Raw genomic sequence first — 26,267 nt, 5'->3', positions numbered from 1 at the left:
AAAAACATTTCACAAACATTTAATAAAATTGTACTGACCCCAAACTTTTGAGCGGTAGTTCTTTGTGTTTTCACTTAGCAGTAATGATCCTCAGCACTCAGAGGTGTCAGACATTCATAAGACTATGCTATTGAACTGAATGTGTTGATTTTCAGGTGGTTAGCTGAATATCCTGACTTTGACATCAGTAAATTTCTTAGCCAGATTTTCTTGAAACAGTTTATCTACCATCACAGTAGTTGACCTGAAAGAGAAAACTGTCCGTAGAAGACTGATTTTACAAATGCCCACTATAGCAACCCAGCAGCAACTCTGAGAATGCAGCGCACACTTGTTACATTATGAATTGTTCTGACACATTGCAGAACACAATGGCGCATGGAATATGTGAATATTCTAACTTTCTTGTAAACATTTAGTGAATTTGCTCCAAAGAGCTGTGCAACATGATTAACTCTTTTTCACTTGAGAGAACTGATGGAACTGACTCTCTCCTAAACCTTTTTTTTTTTTTTTTTTAAAACACTCTATTCTTTCCTATGCACTTTTAAGTGGTTCACAAATAAGTTCTGTCTGCTTTAATACACACACTCTCTGAATCTCCTCTCTTCTTCCCCTGTCTGCTTTTTTTCCTTATTGGTATTGCTGCTGTAGAGGAATGGTTTAATCAAGGTGAGTGTCTCTTCCTGCTTTTCCGCTGTCTGTCTGTTTCTCTCAGCATACACTCACTAATACCCCCCTATATCTTCATCAGAATAAAATTGTCATCGGTGGCCCTTTTGCACTCTTTCAACTTTCATTCTTAAACGTTCCTCTCGTCAAGGAAATGTCAAACCTGTACCGATTTAGCCAGATGGCATGTCTGCGCGTCTTTTGTAATCTGTTAACGAGGCCTGGCTTTTACATTTTTTCTTCTTGCCCATTGCTTAAAAGGGATAGTTCACCCAAAAATGTCATTATTTACTCACCCTCATGTTAATCTAAACCTGTATGATTTTTGTTTTCTTGCATAGAAGACTAAAGGAGATGTTTAACAGAATGTTCACATAGCTTTTTCCATACAATGAAAGTGAATGTTGACCAGAGGCTGTCAAACACGCACAGTAAAAATGTAAAAAAGTGCCATAGTGCAGTCCATGTGATATTATCTACAAAAGGTGCATGCAATATCTTTGTCTGCAAAAAAAAAAGAATCCTATGCTAAATGATCTCTGTATTTTGTTTTATTTATTTGTTAAAATCTTAAAAATTTAAAATTTATTTAATGAGAATCAACACTGCATAAAATATTATCTGTCAGTATCTTAAGTGGCTTCTCAAGTAAATTTATCTTGTTTTTAGAATTTTTAAAGGAAAATAAATATAAAAAAAAAAGATGAATTAATCAATGTAATTCATTCCTTCATTTAATAATTCATTCAGATACTAAACAATTCACTAAAATATTCAATTTGTAGAAATAAGATTTTCACTGAAAAATGGCTTTGGTTTTGGTCTTTTCCTATAATATTGTGGCTTCAGAACGCTTAATATGTAGTGTGTTTGAGTCATGTGGACTATTTTTAAAATGCTTTTTGTTGTTTTTGGAGCATGTCAAATATGTTTGGAACAATATGAGGGTGAGTAAATAAAGGCAGAACATTCATGTAGATTAACTGTCTCTTTAACATGTTCTCTGTGTGTGATAGTGGAGTAGTGTTCATTACTTCACTCTGTCCTCCATGACAAAAGTTTTGCATTTTTAATGGGGGGGGGGGTGGGTTCCACTCTTGGGAGCTGGTGTCAAGAGTTTGTCTCTGCATATCTGTGTAGTAGCTAGATTTATGTGTGGCACGTCTGTGACTGTGTATGTTTCTGAGACTTGGGTCTATTTGACATTTTCATACCAGTAAATTCCATCTCTTATAGAGTGACACTTACAACTGCTCTCTCTGTCTCATTCTCTCACGCTCTCTCACTCTGCCTTCTCCTTCTTTACTTAGGGAGGAAAAACGGAGAGCATGACAAAAACTATGACACGTTGGACCTACCCAAGCGCACAGAACCCACTAAAGGTACGTCTTTATTTGACATCACCGAATTATTACATCTTTAAGCTGCCACTCTTCTGAAAAAGGGACAGGAAAAGACCTGACTCTTTGGTCTCTCTCAAAAAGAGAGACATCTAGTCATGAAAGGCAGGTGAAGTGAATTCCAGTAAGATACAGTCTAAAAATAGCCCTCTTTAATATAAACTGTACCGAGGGTTGTACTACACAAAATGATAGGAAATTAAGCTCTTTTCCAAAACTTAGTGAGCTGCAGTATTCTGAGGAATCACAGGCACACTACTGTGAAATCTGTTCCAAAAGTTAGGCTTCTTAATGATACCTTGATTTGACAAATTTACTGTAAAGGCAATCCCAGAATGCATCATGACAAGCTCAAAAATGAGAGAAATGCACTACCGTTCAAAAGTGACAGTAAAGACCTTTGCTTCAATGCTACAAAAGATTTTTATTTCAAATAATTGCTGGTCTTTTAAACTTTCTATAAATTACCATTTTAAAGAACGGAACATTTTGCATTTTATTTTTAGCATTGTGTCATTACAGCATCAGAAACATTTTAGAATATTTAGGATTAATTGACATGCGTCAAAACAATTTGTTGACAATTTTTTGTTATATGCTATTTGTTTAATGAAGATAATCGTTGGTGCTGACATTGCATAAAATAACTATTTATTAAAAAAACAACATCTGTTGAGCTAGAGCTGCTGCAGATTCCAAATAAGTCTGTTCGGATGCTTCATTAGTAGGCTGTAGGCAGTGAGCTTACTAGGTTTTGAAGCAGAGCTTCGGTTTGCACAAAGTGCATTGAGTGCACATAAGCATACAGAGATCCTCTGGGAATCCCAAGTATCAGGTAACAATATTCTTCTGCCTAGGCCTTTTATCATTATGACAAACACAGCCGTTATCCTCAGTGGCAGAGTGCTAAATAGTCAATGTATTTTAGTGCAACTGATATCCTTGACCAAGTCCATCCAAGTAGAATGTTTACCCTCAGAAACACACCAGATTGAGACCGTTCTGGTTTAAACCATCTGTGTGTGAGATGGATATTCAAACCTTGTCTGCAAATTAGTCATAAGGCATGCAGGTTAAGGGAGAATTTAGACATGATGTGTTGCAATGTAGTGAAACAGAACAGGGATCTCGAGACTAGACTTGATGTCTTAAACCCTGAAAAACAGCAGTCTGTGTGGCAATGGCCATAGATGTCCGTCTCTATTTACACCCCCTCAACAGTCATCAGGGAGCCACTCAATACCTCTTTCCTTCTGACAGACTGGGATCTAGGATCATTTTACCTTTGAGCTCTACTTAGTGGGAGAGGAAAATGTTTTATTGAGGCTCATTTTTTATGTATTACTATAGATGAGCCACAAAGAGGGATGAAAAATGAATCATTTTTAGATGACCTGATTTATTTTTCTGTGAGTCTGTGAGGGAGATATTTGCTTGTAAAGACATCCCATTAAAGAGGAGAAATACTGTTTACTGATCTCCCACTCATGAGAGGACCATAATTTGTGTTGTCGGGCTGTAAAAGAGAAAGATAAAGGTGAATGAATAAATAGGAATAATGCTAAATCAAATGTAGTCATCAAGCTTTAGTAGAGAGGTTCACATGTGTTGTCGGTGGAATGTTTTGTTTGCCAGAGTAAGAACAGTAGCTCATGAGCAGACCCACAAGGAATCTGCAGAGTTTGTCTGCACAGATGTTGGGGGGAAATCTGTGGAATTCTATGGTCTTTTTTGAGTCCATGAGAATGGATGAATTATCAAACAATTGAATACATACATGTATATAATATTTATTTGGTCTTTCTTGAGTCCATGAAGATGGATGAATTATCAAACAAAGTTATACGTACAGTTGTCAGATTTGTGGCTGAGAAATGGAATATTAAACAAAAAATGTAAAGCTCTTTCATTTGGTCTGTAAGATTTTGCTTTAAATTGATAAATAGTGACAGTAAAGAAAAGTAAAGTAAATAAATATTTCAGTAAAGAACATGTTATGTCAAAGAAATTATTTTGAACTTTCAGAAAATCCCCCCAAAAAATGCTTCAAAGTTTATGTAAGAAATTATTGACATCGGGCCGTTGAATTGTTTAAAAAATAATGCACACCCGTTTACAAATGGTAATGCGTGAAGCAGCAGAGCGGCCGTTACTAGAGGTTCGGGTTTGTAACTAAAGAAAAAGGAAAGAAAAAATATATACAAACACAACAACACGGCATCAGTGAGAGGAACTTCAGTGCAGCTGGACTAACTTTTAATCGGAGGACGGCGCTGAAACCATCAGCTGTCGATGCCACTCTCTTCATAACTCGGACTGAGAAGGATATATTTGTGTAAATAGTTGTGCAATACTTGAAGTTCGAAGTTTGGGATCCAAAAGGAATTTATGTTACTGTTACACCTGTTCACCCAGTAAACTTTCATAATTGGTAAGTATTGTACGTGCTTTTTCTGTTTTGCTTCTGTGTGCTGACTGCTGAGGGAGCCGCTGTGCTTTGATGAAACTGCGTTTATTTACATATATTTGATTAATGACTGTTGCATGCAATCCTAAAAATACAGAATTTTGCAAAAAGTTATTTGTTGTGAGAAACCAATTTCGGGTTCGGTTCTGGTTCGGTCTTAAATTTTAACAGTTCCATTTGGGTCGGGTCCAACCATCTTGGGAACGGACCGGGTTCGGGCTTCAGTTTAAAGCCTGTGCAGACCTCTATCCGTTACACCTCAGGTGTGCATAATTCTTCTAATAATTCAACAGCCATCAAGACATTAATATGTTTTATCTCAAGACATTTATAAGGTTTTTGTATTTAAAACCCTCTTGTGTATCTTTCAAAATGAAGCTTGGCCATTGATATGCAGACTAATGCTGTTATTAGAGAGAGAGAAAATAATTAAGCACATGAGTTACCGGTGCAGCTCTCAACAGTGTTTGGCATGTGCTTTCCATAGATAATTAAATGCAATTTTGTGGGAAATATTTTGTCATTTTTATCCTATGATCAATGTCTTTGTGGATTTCAGAATATTACTGTTGCATTGTATCAAATAAATGCTGTATTGGTAAACAGGAGACTGGCTTTTGAGTAGTGGTAGAGTACGGTTCTACAAAGTTTTAGGTTTAAAACACTTCTTGACTCCATAGGTGTTACAATCCTGCGGAAATCTGCAGTGTTCTCTGTAGACACAGATTCTGTGAGAGCCTGCTCAAAGGTTTGTGTGTCTGTGTGTGAATGTGCTGACTATTGCAGAACAACTACTAGTCTACTGGTGTGTGTTTTCACTTTTCTCACACAGCTTTGAGTCCAGTTGACCCTCCAGATACAAACAACAGTCATGTATTAGTTTGTAAATATTTTAAGGGACTTTGTTTTCGCAGAACATTTGATATTGAGTGTTGCACAAAGTAAATAATAGATGCTGGTCAGGAGATTGAAGGAGCAGTTTCAGCTGTTCACTAGCAATTGGGTATTTTCATGTCTCACTTCAATTAGCCTCTATCTCATTAACATGCAAAATGGGGATTACTGATCTAGATTACAATTCATTTTGATGGTTTATCGATGTAAGCTGATTTTACCTTTTTATAGCAAGTCAAGCAAGCAGATGAGCTTTGCGCCACAACTTATACTTGCGCCACAAATTATACCTAAAGTATGATTCAGATGGGACGTAAATGAAAAACACCCTCTCCTCATCCACTTTGCATAGTTTTAACACCTATTATATTCTGTTAAAAACATATTTATTAGCATTTATTTATAGGCATCTGAATTCACTGGGCTTTGTGTTTCCTGTAGACATAAGACATAAACCTGCACTTGTTTGAACAGGAAAAATAATCTCTTTGCTGAGAAGTAATGAATACACAAGGATTCACATTTGTCCATGAGAATAGGATTAGGGTTGAGAAAAGGCAGGAGATCAGATGAATAGTAAGTCTGATCTGATGTCAGATGGGGATTAAGATGCAATAAATAGAACAGGGTAACGGAGTTTGCATCTATTCTGAGCCTCTCTCTCTGTGTGATATATCCATACATCATAACCGTGTGCTTGAGAGGCTGCATGTGACAGCTAAGAGTATTGAGGGATTTTGGTCGCTTAGCTAAACCTGAGACGCACAGCCGTGGTTTATTCACTGAGCATCTTTGTTGCGTTTTATGCCTCGATAATTTGATTTCAAAGAGGACCTGTTGGAAAACTACACGCCATTAAAGAAATAAAGGCTTCTCGCCGCATGGAAAAAGAGACAGGAGAGAATTAATTAAGGATTCTCTGAGGGAGATGAGAATGACAGTGAGGGCACTATGGGTTTTTTTCCAATAATACTGTCTACTGACTTCCGAGGCTGTATCCTAATTGTGTTGTATAATTGTAGTGTTATTGTATAATTGTTTTTATTAACAATAATGTGTTTTAAACTATTTAATATAATTTTTTATTACATAATGTTTCCCACTAAGCTCATTGAAATGGAATGCTGTCCTACTGTCATTTCAGTAGGAATGCAATCAGGGATTTCACGTTCAAATTCAAGTTGGTCACATGGATTAAGTGTGTTGACCAACATAAAGCTGCTTGATTTGAAAGTGACTCCTGTATGAGCTGTGCTTCATACATTGCTACAATATTGACAGTAGGCAATGGACCTTGATGTGACCTCTAGTGTCATGAGTGTGCCTATGATCCTTTAAAAGCAGTTCACTAGGTTGTGGAGCAGAGCTAATGAGTACATGTTCTTTGGTGTTAACTGAAATGGCATTTACTATGCTATAGAGGTTACAGAAGGTGACTATTAATACGCCTATTGTGTTTCTTAGCTCTTCATTTAAACAATGCAGTGAAGCCATTGTTGTATTCCATAAAACCACCATAACAGAGTCGTGTGAGAGATGAAGACACTGAATTAATTACATGTCATTTTTTTCCCCTTCTCTGGCTTATTGCTTTTTTTAAGCCCTCTGATTCCCATAACATGGTGACATCAGGTGGAGGAAATGATGATGAATCATGTTGACTGTGTTCCGCTGTAGTTCCTCCTGCCCCTGAGCAGCACGCTTTACACAGTCCAACTTGTTTACAGATGAAAATTCTAAAATGAAAACCTAAGCTTTATTCCAAAGCCTATTGAGCTGAATTGCTGTCTGCTCTTTAGGTGGATACTTAAAGGCAGTATCCTATTCAAAACAGTACATTTTAAGTGACTGATTTGGAAACATCTTGCATGAAGCGCACTGGTGACTAGACTCACAATTGAATCATTTTTTTTATGTTAGCATTTTGCGAAGCTAATTACTACACTATAATGACCATAAAGGACACAAACATTTTGTGAAATAGTCAAATTTCAATTATAATAAAGTAGATGCTTTATAGATAAATGAATGAAAGCTTATTTATGATTTTTCTCTACTTTTCACCTTCTAAGGATTTTGTTTTCATGTTCATAATCGTGTAGCTGTAAAAAAAAAGAAAAGAAAAAAAAAAGTTGTACATAAAACAGATTATTGGATTACATTTGACAAGAAAATACTATTGCAGTCTTTCTACCTTAAAATTGCATGTTTAATTCAACGTGTAGATTGCCGTTTCTTCGTAATTATTTGTCAAATTTAGCAATTTTCTGAGTGAAAATTGTTTCAAAGGAAAACATACACCAAATTTTGTTTTAATTAAAATTTTCCGCCTGTTTCCGCATTTAGTGCACCTGAATTGTTAGTGGTCAGTGCAGAAGAAAGATTTTGTGTTGAAACTGAAGTGGCTGTTTAGTGAAGTTGCTTAGTGCCATCTCAGCAGCTTCTAATAAATTCATGCTTTGTGTATTTGCCTGTTGATTAGAGTGTAGTAATACCTTTTAGAGCTCCCTGTTCAAGACTTTTTAATTATAGAGATTAATCTTTTTTTCATTGTAGAATTGTCATCACAAAATACAAGGGGTTGTTTGTACATTAGACTAGTTCTCCCGAGGTAATACAACGCATACAGGCCATACGCTTTCTTAGTCTTCTCCTGAAGAGATGTGTGTGCCTTTCATTGCATTGCTCCATATCTCATTTAATTTGCCTCTGTTGCCTGTTGACAGCTCACCCGGTATGGAGATTTACGTGTTCTCCAAACAGAGCTGAGCGGTACAGACGGCTCACTTATGAACAGCATCTTGCCATCGTGCCTGGCGGCTGTGTTGTTGAACCCACCATTGAATTTAGAGAGCTTCTTAACAAGAACAACATTCTTAATTGGGATGTTTTACAGCAATCTACACTTGAGAAATCCATTTGTGTTATCCGTTCGAGTCCTCCATTAGGAAACTGTCTCTGCTGGGATTAGATATTCTGCTCTAAATCTGAAGCTGCCATATTTTTCACTGATGTTTTGTTAATGAACTCGAGCTCTCTACCGATGTCCCTGTTTATCAGAGCTGTACATTTCACATTTATGCTGACATGCTTCATCTGGCCCTCGTTCTGTCAACACTCTCTTTCTCCCACATGCTGTGAGACGCCTCGGTGACTTTGAAATAAAAAAGAAAATCTGAAAAGGACTTCTGCACTGCGTAAAAACATTTTCCCATATCAGTATAACATATATAATGATAACGTCAGTATTTCAGTCTTGTTTTCCAGTAAAAATGTCTAAACATCCTTTGTTTATTCATCTTTTTTATCTATCTTTTTTCTTGTAAATTACTTAGCAACTTGTGTAAGGTAAGATTAATTTTCACAGTATATATCTTGAAATAAATTTTATATTTTAATATCTTTATTTAATAATTGTATTATTCTTGACGATTATCATAAACTACCCTCATTATGAGTAAAATGTGTGCTTATAACAAGATTATTCTCTAAAAAAAAACTCATCTTAATATGCTTCTCAAATAAATGTATCTTTTTTAGGGATATTTTGACTTTTTTAGATTATATTTTTGCAGTGTAAATCTCAAATATGAAGACTTGACTTTGGATTGGAATGGATTAAGTTAGTTTGAAAGCATTTTAATTTAATACAGAGAACAAGTTGTACTGAAAAAGGACAATCATTCCACCCCGTCTGGGTAGTGTTAAGTTTCCATCCTCTTGCAGTATCTTCATCCGCCCTTGTGGAATGTAGCAGCCAGATCATGTCACAAACAGTACTGTGTCAAAAATCACATACTCTTGATAGTGGACTGTGAGTAAAAACAAAATCACACGAAGATGACTGCAGCTGCTCATCATCATAGTCTAGTTGGAGACAGCTTACTTTAGTACTCATTAGGTGGTCTTAATGTAGTTTAACAGTTACCCAGTTCTTCTCAAAGATACACATATCTTGGCGGCTTGCCTTTCATGTTCTGAGTCTGGGGTGATGAAAAAAAATCTGAAATTTCTGGGTGTACGCCAGAGATGCCACCCATGGAGGTGCCAGTCTATGTAAGAAAACTGGCAGTGACATCCTGTCGCTTGCCAATCATTATCCCACCCGCTGATGACAATATTGATTCTATTGTACCACATCTCGTGATCAACAAAAGACCAGCAGCTTTTATGTGGCATGGTGCTGAGAGGCAGAACGAGTGAGTCGTGGAAAGAATCAGGATGTTTTCAAAGCCTTTCTGAGCAGAAATGCTGATCTTTGAACTGTATTTGAATATGAAAGTTGTGCAGGTTTGCGTCATTTGTATTACAGTGATGAGGAGAAAAGCAGACAGTGGTTGCTTTGATTTTAAATTCAGAATTAAAATTTGATAATTGGAGGGACCTATGACCAAAAGGGGCCTGTGTCCATGTGTTGGTAATAGTCATTGTCTTAGTGATGACCTGGCAATATCACACCATACCTGGGCCTCTGGGTCACCAGGGCTTTATACAAAACATGAGAAATTATTAGAAAAAAATACAATATAGAGAGAATTGATGAAGTCGCATCAGACTCTAAATGTTTGAGTAACAAACTAAGATAGGGTTGACGGGTTTTTTATCCCAGTGTTTTAACCGCTATAAAAACTTTTTTGTTTCTTTGGCTACAAGGCTGTCAAACTCCTACTGCAAGGAACACGACTGGGTGATTGTTACTGATGTGGGTATCTGTTATGCAGCTTCACCTGTATTAGCCAAAACAAATTTCCCTTAAAAACAGATTGTTATTATATTAAGTTATGTTAAGATATCTTCACCTGATTGATTTTTGATCCATCCTTTACTGCCAATGGCATCCCACTGTGTGCAGATCAGTGGTCGGTTGGTGGAAAGAATAATGTGATGGAGTGTCAATTCATAAATGTCAATTTTTCATTATTTTCAACTTATGATTTAGACAGTTATGACAAATATTTACAATTTCTACCAAGACATAAGCGCTATAGTCATGAAATATGTCCTTGGGTATATCTAAAGCTCACTTGAATACAAAAGTCTTCAGTGTCTATAAAACTTGTCTGTTAAGTCATTGACTAACTAAAAGTTTTGAACGCAGCCCCGGAGCATTTCAAAAGTTTTGGGCATAAGAGGTTTTAATGTTTTTTAAAGAAGTCTCTTATGCTCACAAAGGCTGCATTTATTCATCCTTGCTGATTGAAAGTATTAATTTCTTTAAAAAAAAAAAGGTTTTGAGAGAAGTAATAGCAGTAGGCTGAATTCGGAACAGCATACTATCATACTACTCTTACTATATCTGCCATATAAAATGTACAAAACTTAACTTAAAATACTCTCATTTTTTGCAGTGTAAATCCCAAATATGAAGACTTGACTTTGGATTGGAATGGATTAATTGAAAGTCTCTTATGCTCACAAAGGTTGCATTTATTCATCCTTGCTGAATGAAAGTATGAATTTCTTTTCTTTCTTTTTTTTTAAACACTTTGAGAGAAGTAACAGCAGCCGGCTGAATTCGGAACAGCATACTACTCTTACTATTTCTGCCATATAAAATGTACAAAAAAGTAGTATTTTAGAATACTGTTCTGATTTCAGCCCTAGATTGATGGTAGCAGAGGCAGGGAACAATAAGGTTCAGGTGCACCTGATCAAGCTCTTCCAGCAGTGTTTTCACACCTCACTTTTTGGCCACTGGACTTGAGTCATCGATGGGCATGCAGGGTCTATTATGGTTTGAGTGAAGGTGAATTATCTATCATGGCTCCCAGATTTTGGATTCGGCAGTCACCTGATCCCAGATCAGCCTAATATCTTGAAAGAGCCTGCAAATAGCACTTGCCAAAAGGCCACAGACAGCTTAATGATGGATGTAATAGATGATATGCATCATTACGCATATGTTATTGTTTGTGAAAACAAATCCAGCAGACAGTGTCTAATGGGTACGTGATGGGTCCAGGTACAATGCATGTGAAAATGAGCTAGCCATTGTCCACTGTAAAAACTCATCAGTAAATTATTTGTTTGGGTTTGTTTTTCAATGTCTATTATTTACGAAAACCTATTAATAATAGTTATATGTTTATCAGTTTTGCTGTTCAATTATTGTACTATAGAGTCTAGCTGAGTAGATGAGGGCTTGTGCATAATATTGGCCAGCGTATGTACGTGATGCAGAAAACCATTCTTCACTGGCCTAATGGCTTAGGCAATAATTACAGGGCTGAATTAAACTACCGGGAGGGAATAGAGTGAGATTTACCCTCCCATCAGGGCCTTTGTGTGCTGCTTTTCAGCCAGAAGAGGATGTTTCTGTTTCTCAGAGAGATGCTTTACACACACACACACACACATTGAATGCAATTAGGCACAGATTACTAGGCAAACCGTCAGTTGCGTCTACATAAAAAGAGCTGCCAGCCTTTATTGTTTCCTGTTTTGCAAACATGCCATTTTATAAATGAACTTTTTAAAGTGAAAACTACTGTCATTTGCAAAATGCTGGAGCGAGAAGAGGAAGACAGAGCGTGTCTGAGGACTGGGCTTTATTCCTGAGATTATAATTTCTGGCACATACTGGCCAGGTTTTTTTGTGGCAGTGAAAAATGAGGCGTCAGAGCACTTGTGGATGCGAGATGAAGACCCAGGGAAAAAAGAAAAGATGTAGAGCATGTGAGAGAGTGAGAGAAACGGGGAGCGTGTGATTATTTATCATGTGCTCGAGTATGGGATGGCAGGAAGGTGGGTCGTGAAGAATGGGATATGACATCAAGCCTGCAAAGGGACATCCTTCTCCAGGCAAAGCAGATCAGACACATCATCCGCTACCGACATCCCTGCAATGACTCAAACAAGCCTAACAAAGACACTATGCAGCTAGAAAGAGAGAGAGGGTGTAAGGGAGAAACAGAGAAACAGATGAAGGTTTGAGGAGGAGGATTGCAAACAAAAAATAGAGACGGCAAGACTGCTGCTGTTGCATACACACAATTTAAACTCTGTTGCTCTGTTCCAAAGCTTAGTAAGCTGCCTACAGAGTCAGCATCTTAAGGCATCATTTGTGCGCTTCCAATGCTGTTCCAAAAGTTAGCCAAAATTTTAAAACGGCATAATAATGTATGTATCCTTCAAAACAAAGTAATCCCAGAAAGACAAAAGTAATCTATTGAGGAAAATAAAATAAATTATAAATAAATGCGACTATGATCTATAAATATGATTCAATTATAGCACTATACATGATTAAATGCAGATTCTGATGTTTAAACTATTGATAGGCCTACTTAAATTTGTATATATTCCATTAAAATATATTATAAACAAACTGTTTTTATATCTATATATAACTGTATTGACATCATTTGCAAGTCAAGTTTTGTTGCATAAGGACTTTCATATGTAAGACGTTCCACATTGGTCACTCATGAAACTTATATGACAGTTAGGAATGCTGCCTTAGAAGACATATGTTGGCAGTAGGCAGCAAGGCAGCTTACTATATTTTGGAATAGAGTATAAGATTGTGTGTGTCTATGGTCCTGGTAAACCCAACATTATGGGGACAAAATGTCTCCACAAAGATGGCAATATTCGAAATCCTTGTATTTGTGGGGACATTTTTGGTCCCCATGAGGAAAACAGCTTATAAATAATACTAAGTGATGTTTTTTGAAAATGTACAAATGCAGAACGTTTTCTGTAAGGGTTGTGTTTAGGGGTAGGGTTAGGGGATCGGATTTGAATATACAGAAAAAAATCCAAAAAATCTATGGGAAGTTCCCAATGGAAACCCAACATGCATGTGTGTGTCTGTGTGTAGTCATTCACAGCATCAAAAAATGACAGATTCCATCATGAGAATTCATAGCAGACTGTTCAAACAACGCTTGATTTTTGTCTTGGTCCAATGAAACTCAGTGTTTGTTTCAGTCCTGGGCGTATTGGCTGTCAGACTAGATAGACGATTAAAGAAAAATATGATCTGTGGAAAAATTTTGACAAAACTGTATTTTCATAAAAACACAATCTACATCAGCCATGTGTTTTTAGCCTGTAGGCATCTCTCTTTCACTGATTTGACATCAGCATGTATAATGCCTCTGTCCTATTTAATCTGTTAAATTTATTCATGGGGTATTCACCGGGCAATTTGTACTTTTGTGTTGCTAACCATTTGAATTAGTAGTGTCATTATCATATAGTGAGATCATAACAACAGTGGTGTGAGTTTGCAGCACACCTCACAGCACGTCTCATGTTAAGTGCTTTAGCTGTGCGTTCTGCATGCCTTCTCTTTCTCCCTTCATTCTCAATGCATTGCACGAGCTGCCACTTGTGTCTGTGTGAAAGTTAAATGATCCTGAGCTCAAGGTGAACCCCAAAACAGTTTTTTTTATTGGTAAGATGGCTCTAAAGATGTGAGACTTAGAATGTAGCCTGTAACCTTTTAAAAATAAGGTTTTATTGTCCTCAGCTTTTTTTCCCCCAGGATGCTTTGGCATAGCCTTCACGCTAGCCTCTCAATTTAACAGCAACTACCCACCTAGCGCTCCTTATATGTACCACACAGGAGACTTGATTTCAGTTAACTTTAATAAACATAAAATACACATTCACACAAATACTGGGTGAAATATTTATAAAATAATTTAAAAGTTTGCTGTCAGTAAATATTTGTATTAATACAGCAAGAATGCATACATCAAAAGTGACAGTGACATTAAATTCATCACAGGAATGAATAACATTTTAAAATATATTTAAAAATATAAATGAATTATTATTTTAAAGTTATTTCAAATTCTAAAAATATTTCACAATATTAAAGCAACACCAAAGATTCTTTTGTACCTTAAAATAATGTTTCCATAATCGTTTCAGTGGTTCATCAACTCGTAACAGGGTGAATGGCACTTCTGCATTCGCTTTGCGACCCTCTATCGGCTATAACCGCACTATGCAAGTTTGCCAGATCGGGTAGCGGATCTGTAGTTCGAATGAGACATAAGAAACTACAAATTTGACTTGCTTTACGGCAAGCGTTACAATAGCAAAAAAATAACAAGCAATGTCATTATTTTGTTTTTCTTGGTTTCTGATGTCGCAATACATCATACTTTCATAAAATCATGCAACATACTCTACCTTGTCTGTGGACATCGTTATTTCCAAAGCTGGTGCTGGATAAACAAATAGCATGCGGTAGGCTAAATTATTTATGACAGCGGTAATGGACAATTCCGCTTCCAACCTGTAGGAGGACTGAAGAGGAAAAGTGCTTTGGGGCCGGTTTCACAAAGCTACTTTAGACCGGTCTATAGTGTTAGACAAGTCTAAAATTTGCTCATAGACTAGTCTAATGCAAGTTAGACTGTTTCACAAAAGTAAAGACTGACTTAATTTAGACCAAAAAAATTAGACACCTTACCCCCAGGCTAACTTAGGTCTAAGACTCTGTTACCTTGGCAACCAGCAGTAACAATCAGTTACAAACTGCCAAAAGAAAAGGGAAAATGGCTCATAATTTAAACATTTCTTCTTGTTACTACATTCCCAAGTAAAATGTCCTTGTAACTGTTAGGGCCGTTACATAGTCAACGCGAGCAACGATCGACGCGCTCCCTTTCATACGCAAGCGTCACGGTCGATGCGTGAAATGCAATACACCGTGACTGCTCAAACGGGGTAGCAGTAGTAGAGTCATAGCTCTGAATGCCCGTCTATTTCGCTTCAAATGCTCGCTTTATAACGCTCGAATAGGACGCGCGAATGGATTCAAAATGTTCAAGCGTCGAACTAGACGCGATAGACGTGAATTTGACGCTCTATTCGCGTTTGGTGTGAACGCTGCAGGCGTAACAGGCTGCGATGTCAAGATTGCAATGCTGGAATGTGTGTGTGTGTGTGTCAGAGAGAGAGAGAGGCACGGGTGCGATCGAACAGTGGAAACATAAAAACATACTCCGTCATTTATACTCCTCCAACAAACACATATTTTCCGCTGGGGTAAACTGCACTGAGCGGTTGAATGCACTTACTCGATCCGCCATGTTTTTTGTTTTGAAAAGTGTCTTATTTTACCCAGAATGCATTGCAGTGTAGTCCTACTTAAGATAGTCAGAGTCTTAAGTGCTTTGTGCAACGGTCTGATTTAGATGTCTATCTGAAGTCTGACTATCTACTACAGTATATCTAAGCCATAGTCAAAGTCTATCTTTGTGAAACCGGCCCCTTGTGTTGCTTTAATGTTTTCAATGTTTAATCTAATAAATGCATAAGGGACTCAAAAATATATGAAATATATAAAATCTTAACTACCCTAAACTTTTAAACAATAGTGTATATAGTAGGCACTTCTCTCATCTTGGATACGTTTTTTCACATTTTTACCATTCCACTCCTGCGAAGGATACATGACATGCTGCCTTATATCTGACCAAAATTGGGCTTTTTGAAAGTAGCATAAAGTTGCCGTAAAGTACTTTTCAAACGGCTTTCACATCCAAAGTGCACCTCTGTCTGATGCCTTAAAATACTATCTAGGTAGACAAGTTAGTAGGTTTTGGATCAGAGCTAAATGAAGCATCTATATTCTCTATTTACTGTCACCTAGATGTCTGGCTCTCTTCTTGTTTACTCTCTCACTCTTTAATGAATAGATTTGCTGGTGTGGTTGGACGGTTGGTTGCCTGGGAGATTGAAGCGATGGCTGTTTTGAAGTGCTGGTGTGTGATCATCTCCTCCTCTTCCTTTTTCAGCTCGACTGTTGAACTTTATATGTAGAGCAGCTTATTTCCTTGTCTCCTACAATGCTATTCAATCCTATTCAATCACACACCTCTACCCTGGGCTATCTAACTATTGTTTAAAGAAGAGGCAGGGTTAATTCAGGACTTTATCTGACCTCTAGATCTTTTATAATTCAATGATGCAATTCAATTTCCTCTCCCTCGCACCGATATCTCAATGAATCTCTCAGAATCAGTTTAGCAGCTACCGTTATTTTGGTTCATGGAAGATTGATCAAGGTTTTGACAAATTCAACCTCTCAGGGTTTTTTATCAGGAAAATATGAGATTAAGGATATCTTTTTCATAATTTCAGACACAAGATTCTCATGCCAGTGTCTACTCTATCACCATCTACACGTATAAACGTGGATTATTACAATGACATTTATTCATTCACTCCACAGTGCATTCTTTTTAACAATTCTTTAATAGATAGCCACTAAAAAGGTTTCACAGCTGTTAAAAATCTAGTCTTGGCAATCTTTGTGCCTCAAATAAATATAGAGTTTAAAGGCCCATTGAGTTTAAAACCCACAGGAACCTGGAGAAATAATGTGAAGTGCATTATAGCTGTCGGTCGGTCCTGGTAAGGATAGTATCTTCTAGTTCAATATTACAATCTCAACATTATTTACATAGAAAAGTAATTAAATCTGGGGGTGTTTGTAAGTTGAAGGATGGTGTGAAGGGAGTGGATGAATAGAGAGGGAAAATCTCGATATGAAGGGCAGTTTGAAGACTGACACGCCACATAATACAATTCATTGAGGACAAGCAAAGCAAAAAGACCTCCTTGGGTGAGCTGTGACAAGCTGGTCTCAGCAGCCAGTCTGGTCAGGGATGTCACAGTGAGATTTGGCCAGCCAGAGTACATAGATGAGAGGGAGAAGCCACTTTTAGGAATCAACCAGACCATTTTAAGAGCTGGCCAAAGGCTCTCAACCTATAAAGAAGCATTTCCAGAGGAAATCAAATATTTGACAGGCTTGTCCATTCAGTTCCAGTGGCCTGTGGGAGGATGAGGGGTTCAGAATGAAAAAGAAAAGAAAGGTGCTTTGTTGGTGCATCCTATTCCCTGCAGACTACCCTACTTCCTGTCTCCACGGGCAGCCCGTATGAGCACGGATGCTGTGATGTTGACTGCAAGCCATTACCACCTTCCTTTTGGTGCTGTCTGTTGGCATTTGAAGTTCCTACCACTTTGTTGATTCAATAAGCCATCACATAAAGCGTAAGCGTAGAATCTGTTCCAAAGGTAGACTGTCATTCAGGCCTGCTTGCTGTTGAATGGACATCATTTTCCCTCTGGAGACGCATCAGGGGAGAATCCTTTCATTCTTTCTCATCATCTACATTCAGAAATTCAAGTATACACCTTTTTTTTTTTTTGAAAACCGAAAAGACCAATATACTATATCTGGTACAGTATAACCGAGAAGACCAATTTTGAATCTCTCACAACAGCTAAAGGCTGAGCAACATCTTGCATTTTTGGTTTATTTATTGTCTCCTTTATTTAATGATGTGGTGAATACCTCTTTTATGTCCACTCTAAGGTTATTAATGTATATATTATTTAATTTAATGTTCCATCCTTCCATTCTCCATACTGCTTATCCTCTCATGGGTTAGGGTTGTTTCTTGGTGTCACTCACTAATTATAATTGACCATTATTGACCCAGATTATCATTGCAAAAGCAAGAGTGTGTCTCGCTGAATCATGCTCATGATCCCTTTCCTCTTTCCCTTGGGATTGCAAATTACATACGTAATAAGGCACCAGGGTGACGTGGATGTTTCTTTTATCCGTTTGTGAAGCGTTTATTTTATGTGTATAGTAGTGGCTTGGACGTTTATGTGTATGACAGCTCATTCAATGTATTCAACATTAAAGCACGGTTCTCACTTTGTTCAAAGAAGTAGACGTTGGATCCTGACAAGATTCAATGATATTTGCAGAGCTGAGATATTTTATCTCCTGCTGTTTTGATCTCTCTCTCTCTCTCTGAAGGAGGAACGTTTTTTCCAACTAATCCCTAATCACAGCTTAAAGTGTGCTGTTTCGTAACTACTACTCAGAGGCAAATCCGGCCTCCAAGAATTGTGCGAGGAGGGGAAAGTGGACAGACTCCCGGATATCAAAGGGCTGTCATGGGTATGACATGAACTTTGCGGTAGGGTTTAACACAGACGCCAGTCATACACAGAGAACAATCTCCATTTGCAGTGATAAATCTGTCAGCCATTTCCCCACAAGACAAATCTGATTTAATTAGCTGATTTTGTGTTTATTGACTGGCTTGGGTTAAAGCTAAACTAGCAGGCAATCATCTTTCCACAATATGAAGCATTTAGGTTTTTCGATGTTAACTCAATTTTGACAGAGAGATTAGGGAATGCAATTGTTGTCAGAGAGAGTATACAGCTCTGTATCTGAATGACTGTGACTTATGACTTTGTGTTAAAAGGCATAAGACTGATGTAAACACATGCCTGAGCTAATCCATACTGTACATACTCTATGGCTTCTCTGCTGTCTTTTTGCTTAGTAACACACTCCAGAGGAATTTTAAAGCAGTGGGGAGGAGAAAAACTTAAAATAGCCTTAAATGGTAATTGAGGTTGTGAATGTGTGGAAACTACACACACACACAAAAAAAGCTGAGGACAGTTATTTCGCTCAAACCATCAGTCAGGCAGAAATAAAAATGTATAGTGAGCAGCCCACATCCTAGAGGCCACTCTTCCCTCTCTAAATTATAGGTGTTAGGTGCACATTTAGAAAGTGCAGATGGGCCAGGCAGTGACTGAGCTTTTATAATGCAGTTATACACCAGCAAACATGCATTAGTATGTCAGCTCTTCCATCTTTTTCTGCTCTCCACCACAGTGCATACTCATTTCAGACGTGTTACTGAGTTACACCACATTGCTATTTTGCTGCCTTTGTATGAATATCATTATTCAGGTTTCTTTGAACTTCTCCAGACTCCTCTATCTTGACGTGGCAGTGAAAATGAAGCCTGTTGAACCACCACACATCTGTCATGCTCAGCCTTGGTGTAATGCTTGCCCAGGCCAAGTCATGGAGAGAGTTCATGTGCACTTTATGACGAGCATTACACCAAGACTGTGCATGATGGATGTGCGGTGGCTGCACAGTTGAAAATTTAATAGTTTACATAGAACTAAAATGTTGAAACTTTCAGTGGGTATTTATTAATATCAAAGGGATAGTTCACCCCAAAATTAAAATTGTTGTTATTTATTCACCCTTGGGTTGTTCCAAACCTGTACGACTAGATTTCTTCTGTGGAACACAAAAGAAGATACTAAGATGTCTCAGTGTTTATTTTTTCCATACAGTGAAACTCAGTAGGGTCCAATGCTTTTTATTTTTTTATTTTTTTGGTTGCATTGTCTGGACAAAAACATTTGAAACATTCTTCAAGGCCTTAAATCAGAGCAGAAAGTCTTAATCATAACATCATGGCATTAAATGTTGCATGCATTGCAAACATTTTTTTATATCTTCCTCAGTATTCTTGTCCTATTTTCCAATACAAATATCTAAACATCTTTGAGTCAAGATACATTTACTTGAGATGCAAATGTAAAAGTGTGCCTTGAAAAATTGAACAAAATTAAGTGAGTGTAGTTTATATAAAACAAGAACAAATATCTGTTAATGATTTATGAAAACTTCCCTTTGAATTAAGTTGATTTTTCTGAGCCAATTGGCAGATATTTGTTCTTGTTTTAAGCATAAACTCACTTAATTTTGATATATTTCACAGAAAAAAAAGATTTCATATTTTATGTCATTTTATATCTCCAGTAAATGCATATTTCTTTAAGAATATTTTGTCATTTGCACTGGGAAACAAGACAACTAAACTGAGGAAGAACTTCCCTTTTTTTTGCAGTGTGAATTTGTAAAAAGTAATGGATATCTGTTAGAAGTTGTATTTTCAAACTCTGATGTGTTGTTAATACAACTCATTGGCCTGGTTTCACAGACAAGGCTTAGATGAAGCCAGGATTAGGCCTTAGTTCAATTAGGACATTTAAGTAGCTTTTATAAATTTGCCTTAGAAATAAAAAACATTTTGGCACTGACATATTTTTAGATATTTCAGTACAAGTTGCTTTCAGTTAAAACAGCTCAAACATGCATTATAGTCTGGGCTTAAACCTTGTCATGAAACCGAGCAATTGTGTTTCTCCCTAGACATTTACATTTAGAGAACATATTGACATTACATTTTCTTTACTTGGTCTTCAAATTAAATGAAATACCTTTTAAGCCTTACATTTACTTCATAAAACTTGCAGAATCCCTGTGAATGATGACAGACTTTTAATTATTGGATTCAAATTTAAGAGTCTTTAAGAAGTAAAAGGGTCTTTATCACAATGTGTACGTAAATGATTTTAGGATGTGTTGAATATAATAGAATAGAACTCTTCAGATATATCAGTCCTCATCCACACACACACACAAAAATTGCTAATAAAATAAATTATTTGTGGATATATATATAAAACTTTCTCTAATTCTCTATATACGTTTGTGTTTGTTAGATGAGTAAATCTTGTATTGCAATACTCACAAGTGTGGCTTATGAAAAGGAACACACACACACACAGGAACGGTCACATCCCGGGAGTAGCATACAGTGATTCGTAGGTCCGCCGGCATCATTTAGCATTTAGACAGGAGGAACCTAATTATCCACTCCCTACTATCTCTGCAAATGTCTCCAACCTAACTGGGTATTCTCAAAATGTCCAACAAAATTGTGTTGGAGGAACTGACCCTGAATCAGCAAGAAGGAGCTTCTTCATTTGGGTTTCTGACCTCAAGTCATTTTTAATGAAAGACTCCCTGATTGCATTGCCTTACACTGGGGTGCTGCTATCAAGAAGCCAAGCGTCCATCAGGCTATTGGCTTTTTTAGGCAGTTTGTCTATTGAATTGCTCAATGTATCTGTGAAAGTGGAGTGACTTTGATTTTCCGTCTCTATATATTTGTCGTGATAATCATGCGTTTGTCCTACCCTGCTATTTTGTCCACTTTTCATTTCGCCAGGTGCATCACAACGCTGGCAGAAGTAAATGTAATCAATTTTTACCACCCCATAGCTAATCTGTGTGTGTCTTATGTTCAACTGTTTACACCAGTGTTTTATCTGTAATTCTGTCTTGTGTCTGTCGTGTACGTGTGCAGGTTTTGAGTTATTGTATCAGCCGGAGGTGGTCCGACTCTACCTGTCTCTGCTGACAGAAAGCCAGAACTATAACACGCTAGAAGCAGCGGCCGGGGCTCTACAAAACCTCAGCGCTGGACAGTGGACAGTGAGTGTCTTCTCATAATCTTCATGTACATAACAAATTTCGAAATACCAGGAATTGGAAACTGATTCTTATGTAGATCAGAAAAAAAAAAACAATACCCGATTGAATTATTTTCATGATATTAAGTTCCATTAGAGATTCTGGTTAGTGTATTCTTATGCTTATACAGATGGAAAATCATAATGAAATATAGAAATAGAATATACAATAAAATAATCAGAGCTGTTGTCATGATGACATCACGCATCGTATTTTCTGTAATCTTTGCATGTGAGTCTTTTGAGAACCTTTGAAAATATAATTATTTATTCAGATTTAAATATACCTTTTTGTGGTATACACTGCATTTTGGGGTTGGTACGATTTTTGTTTGATCGTCCTGAAATCTGATATTGTCTCAATTTTCTCTGTTGACAACAGTCTTCTGCAAATCCATAAACCTTCATTTGGGATGATTTGTTTCTGTCTGCTTGAAATGAACCTTGAACACATTTCCTAATCAATACCTAATTACAAGTATGACGTGTCTGTACCACAGTGTCATGTGTGGGGCTCTGTTCTCTCTTGTGGCAGAAGTCAAGAGGAAATGCCCCTAATAAACACGTCCCCCTACACCTAATGCAAGAGTAAATCCCATTAAACTGCACTGCCCTGACCTGCCCTGCTTCCTTCTCCATTTTGGACCTGAAGTGCAGCCATGCATAAGCTCACAGCTTTTCTGTGTGGTTACTCTGCTTCAAACCTGCCTCATCTCTATGCCTGGTGACACGCGCATGCTTATGAACCCAGAGTCCCAAGCGCATCACAAACCCCTGCTGTAAGGAGACAGACATGTCACATCTGTAGTCTATAAGAGGATTTGAGAGCTTTTATTTATTAATTTATTCTTTTCCCTACTTTTCTTGCAAATGTGTTTCTAGGCTCACTACCATCTCCTAGTGGCCATGGTGTGGTTTTGCAACAACTTGGGGCACTGGTTGAGAAATAGAGATTTCTTGTGCCACATAAAGGTTTTGTGATTCATGGGGTTGGAGTGAAAAATGCACACAAGTCTAGCAGGGACAAATGGCTATTTACTGGATTGCAGTTTCCCAGAATAGCGCACATACTCAAACAGGCATATTCCTGTTATGAAAGATTTGCAGAGCTGCTTGTCTGGCTTGAGCATAAGTTGACCTGACTTAATAAAATGAGTGCTGTGGAAAAATGTCTGATCAGAATGTATGATCCTCTCATTTCTACAGTGGTCAAACTATATCCGGGCGACAGTGCGAAAGGAGAAGGGGCTGCCAATCCTCGTGGAGCTCTTGCGCTCAGACTCAGACAAGGTGGTGCGAGCTGTGGCCATCGCTCTGAGGAACCTGTCCATCGACCGCCGCAACAAAGACCTGATAGGCAAGAGCAGCATTTCTTGATCATTTCTACCTATTGTGTAAAACATATACTTACATAATACTTGCCGTCAGATTTTTTTCAAAAAAATAAAATAAAATTCAAATCATGTACACAAATCACAGTAGCCTGATAAAAGCTGTTTTATTTTATATGGTGCCAGGACCTTTATGGGTCTGAAATGTTGAGATCACACGACCAGCTTAATAGCACTTGATCTCTATAACCCCTCTTATATTGGCCACCTACACTACCTTTCAAATGTTTGTGGTCAGAAAGATTTTTAAATGCTTTGAAGGACCAATGTTGCATTTATTTGATCAAAATGCAGTAAAAACAGTAATATTGTGAAATATTATTACAATTTAAAATAACTGTCAATTTTTAAATATTTTAAAATGTAATTTATTCCTGTGATGGCAAAGCTGAATTTTCAGCAGTTTACTGTGTCAGTTTCACATGATCCTTCAGAAATCATTGCTGCTCAAGAAACATTTCTAATTATCAATGTTGAAAACCGTTGTGTTATTTTTGTAGAAACTGATATTTTTTTCAGGATTCTTTGATAAACCGATATTTCAAAAGAACAGCATTTATTTGAAATATATATATTTTTGTAACAATGTAAAAGTTTTTACTGTTGCTTTCGATCAATTTAATGCATCTTTGTGGAATAAAAGTATTAACTTCTTTAAAAAAAAAAAAACTTGCTGCCCCCAAACTTTTGAATCATTAGTGGAGCTTGAAAAATAAATGAATCATGGCTAAATGTGAGTAGTATTTGTACAACAAAATTGGTAAAACAAAAAATGTAATAAAAAAATAAACTGTCACTCTGTGCTCTTAAATTATTTCATTAGATTTTTACCCAGAAGGCAACAGTTAATGTTAATGAACCTGATATGTAGAAGATTATGAATACAAATCAGTGTTTACGCTGTGGCACAATTATATTCTGCTTCTGGGTTTCTGCAGCTTGTTTTGCTCTTTTCCAGAGCCGAATCTATCATTCTTTTGTACTATCATCCTCAGGGAGTTACGCCATGAGGGACTTGGTCAGCAACCTGCCCAGCGGACAGCAGCGGCCAGCCAAGAACCTGGAGGAGGACACAGTGGTGGCCATCCTCAACACCATCCATGAAATCATCACTGACAGCTCTGAGAACGCCCGCTCTCTCATTACTGCACAAGCAATCGACAAACTTGTGGCCATCAACAGGACCAGGTAGGAAGTGAATGGAGCACTGACCATGACGCAGTATGGTTTCTTTTTTATCACATAAAGGGCCCTATCTTGCACCCAGCGCAATTGACTTTGTACACCGACGCATGTATCATTCCTATTTTGCACCCGACGCACAGCAGACTTTTCCCTCCACAGTCGCACGTCGGTAAATTAGGGAATGAACTTGCACTTCCGGGGGTGGTTCAGCGAAAAGAGGAGGTGTGTTCCAGCACAAATGTTCCCTGGTGCTATTTTGCAGTTTCAGAAAACAATTCCTCCACAGACCAGGAAAAACCTAGTCTAAAGTCAGTGGCGCTTTATTCAGATGCTATTTTAAGGGTGCATGCTTGGCCATAATGTAGCGTGTGCACAACGCGCATACACTTTGCTTATCTCATCTACACAGACGCAGCAGTTGCCATTTTTGCAAACCATACATAATTACAAGGAAAAATATTCCACACAAGGGAAATCATTGTGGTGAAACGTTTACCCAAATTATTATATGCCTGTTTAACCGAAGCTAATTTTGGTGGTTTCTCCCATCCCCATACAATGTCACTTCTCTGTCTTTTACGGCCCTGACGATAACGTCGGTCTCCTCGGCTGTGGACCGCTCCTGGCGTGCGCCTGGCAAATCCGCCGTTATAATAGCAATTCGCCATGGAGCAAATGCACCTGCTCTTAAAGGGAATGTGAGATGTCGCTCTGATTGGTTTATTTCACGTTACGCCCAAACCACACCTATGAGTAATGTAGCTACTTCAGACCAACCCATTTTCGATTTGCGTCAGGCGCAAGAGTCATTTATCCCGGCGGCATAATAGCAACAGATTACAAAGTTACTTGCGTTTCACGTTTGATACTTGCGTTTCAGATCGTTAAAATAGGGCCCTTAAGCTATATTCACACTGTAAACTCCATTCTGATTTCTGCTTAAGTTATTTTTAAGATAAAAATAAGAGTATATTTAATAAGAGTATAAAAAGAGTAAGAGCTTCAGAGTATAAAATGTTACAAAAAAGCGTTAACATTTTAATCTCTTCACTTTTTAGACCTAATTTGAATGGTACATAATTTAAACATGCTTTCTGTGTTGTAATTTATATATCAAGCCAACTATCTACAGTACATCCTCTTCAAGCAACTATGACTTCTTAAGGCTCACTTAGTGATGTGTGTACACCAACAACAGGTTTTTGATCTGTGCAAACATCTTCCATTAGTTTGGGTCCTCCTCAACTCGCAGAGAAAAACAGAAACAAGAGTTGCTGCTCTTTGAAGTGTCTTATTTTTATCACCACACATGTCATCTTTAATATGCATGTGAAAAACTGAATATTAAGTGGTGTAGTGCTGTAGATATCAAAAGCAGCAAGAACAGAGAGTAAGCCATATGTTAAACAAACCTCCTCCTTCCTTTCCACATGTGACCTCATTTAAAACTTCACATCATTTATACTGTGATTTTACACAAAACTAAATATTGATTGTGAGAGATTAACTTTTTAAAGAGTACGTGCTTGACTGGAGAGTGGCTACACGGCTTCTATCCTTCTCGTTCTGACTCTGGAGATGTGGCTTTGAAGTCGGAGGCTCCTGGTAATTAAGTGAGGATCACAGGAAAAGCTAATGAAGTGAAAAGAGAGAAATCTGTGGCCACAGGGGTTGGAGTTAGTGCCGTAGTGACTTCACGATGCTGAGAGGGGAATAGATGACTTTGAATTTGAGAGTTATTCCAATGGGCTCTGGCTTCCTCATAACTCTCTTTCCCTGCATGTTTATGCATTGCAGCCAGTCAGCAAGGGAGACCAAAGCTGCTTCCCATGTACTACAGACGGTTTGGAGCTATAAGGAGCTGAGAAATGGCCTGACCAAGGATGGCTGGAATAAAACGCACTTCCAGGTAGAGCGGAGCAAAGCCACAAACAAACACTCTGATTTCTCACTTATTCTAATACCAAATGGTAAATCGAATGAATAAATGTCCGGTTTGCATTTCACTCCAAAATCTAAAGAAAAAACTGTAATAAATGAATGAAAAAATAAAAAAGTATTTCTGTT

At 37.6% G+C, this 26,267-nt stretch overlaps 1 protein-coding gene across 50 annotated transcripts in view; it reads left to right on the top strand.

The window, feature by feature from the left end:
• Positions 1-26,267, top strand: part of arvcfb (ARVCF delta catenin family member b) — a 199,531-nt gene that overhangs the window by 162,812 nt on the left and 10,452 nt on the right. For 28 of the 50 annotated variants that reach the window (XM_084115230.1, XM_084115226.1, XM_084115263.1 and 25 more), the window contains 6 exons: positions 655-672; positions 1,983-2,054; positions 21,459-21,586; positions 22,831-22,981; positions 24,011-24,203; positions 25,998-26,109. In XM_084115230.1, coding sequence (XP_083971356.1) covers positions 655-672; positions 1,983-2,054; positions 21,459-21,586; positions 22,831-22,981; positions 24,011-24,203; positions 25,998-26,109 — 674 coding nt within the window. The remainder of the gene's footprint in view (positions 1-654; positions 673-1,982; positions 2,055-21,458; positions 21,587-22,830; positions 22,982-24,010; positions 24,204-25,997; positions 26,110-26,267) is intronic. The other 22 variants (XM_084115215.1, XM_084115260.1, XM_084115243.1 and 19 more) reach the window with 1 other exon arrangement.

This window comes from Abramis brama, assembly GCF_963993115.1.
Source record: "Abramis brama genome assembly, chromosome: 5".
Lineage (NCBI taxonomy): Eukaryota > Metazoa > Chordata > Actinopteri > Cypriniformes > Leuciscidae > Abramis > Abramis brama.
The sequence above is the reverse complement of the archived record's forward strand: the minus strand, read 5'-3'. Positions and strand labels throughout refer to the sequence as shown.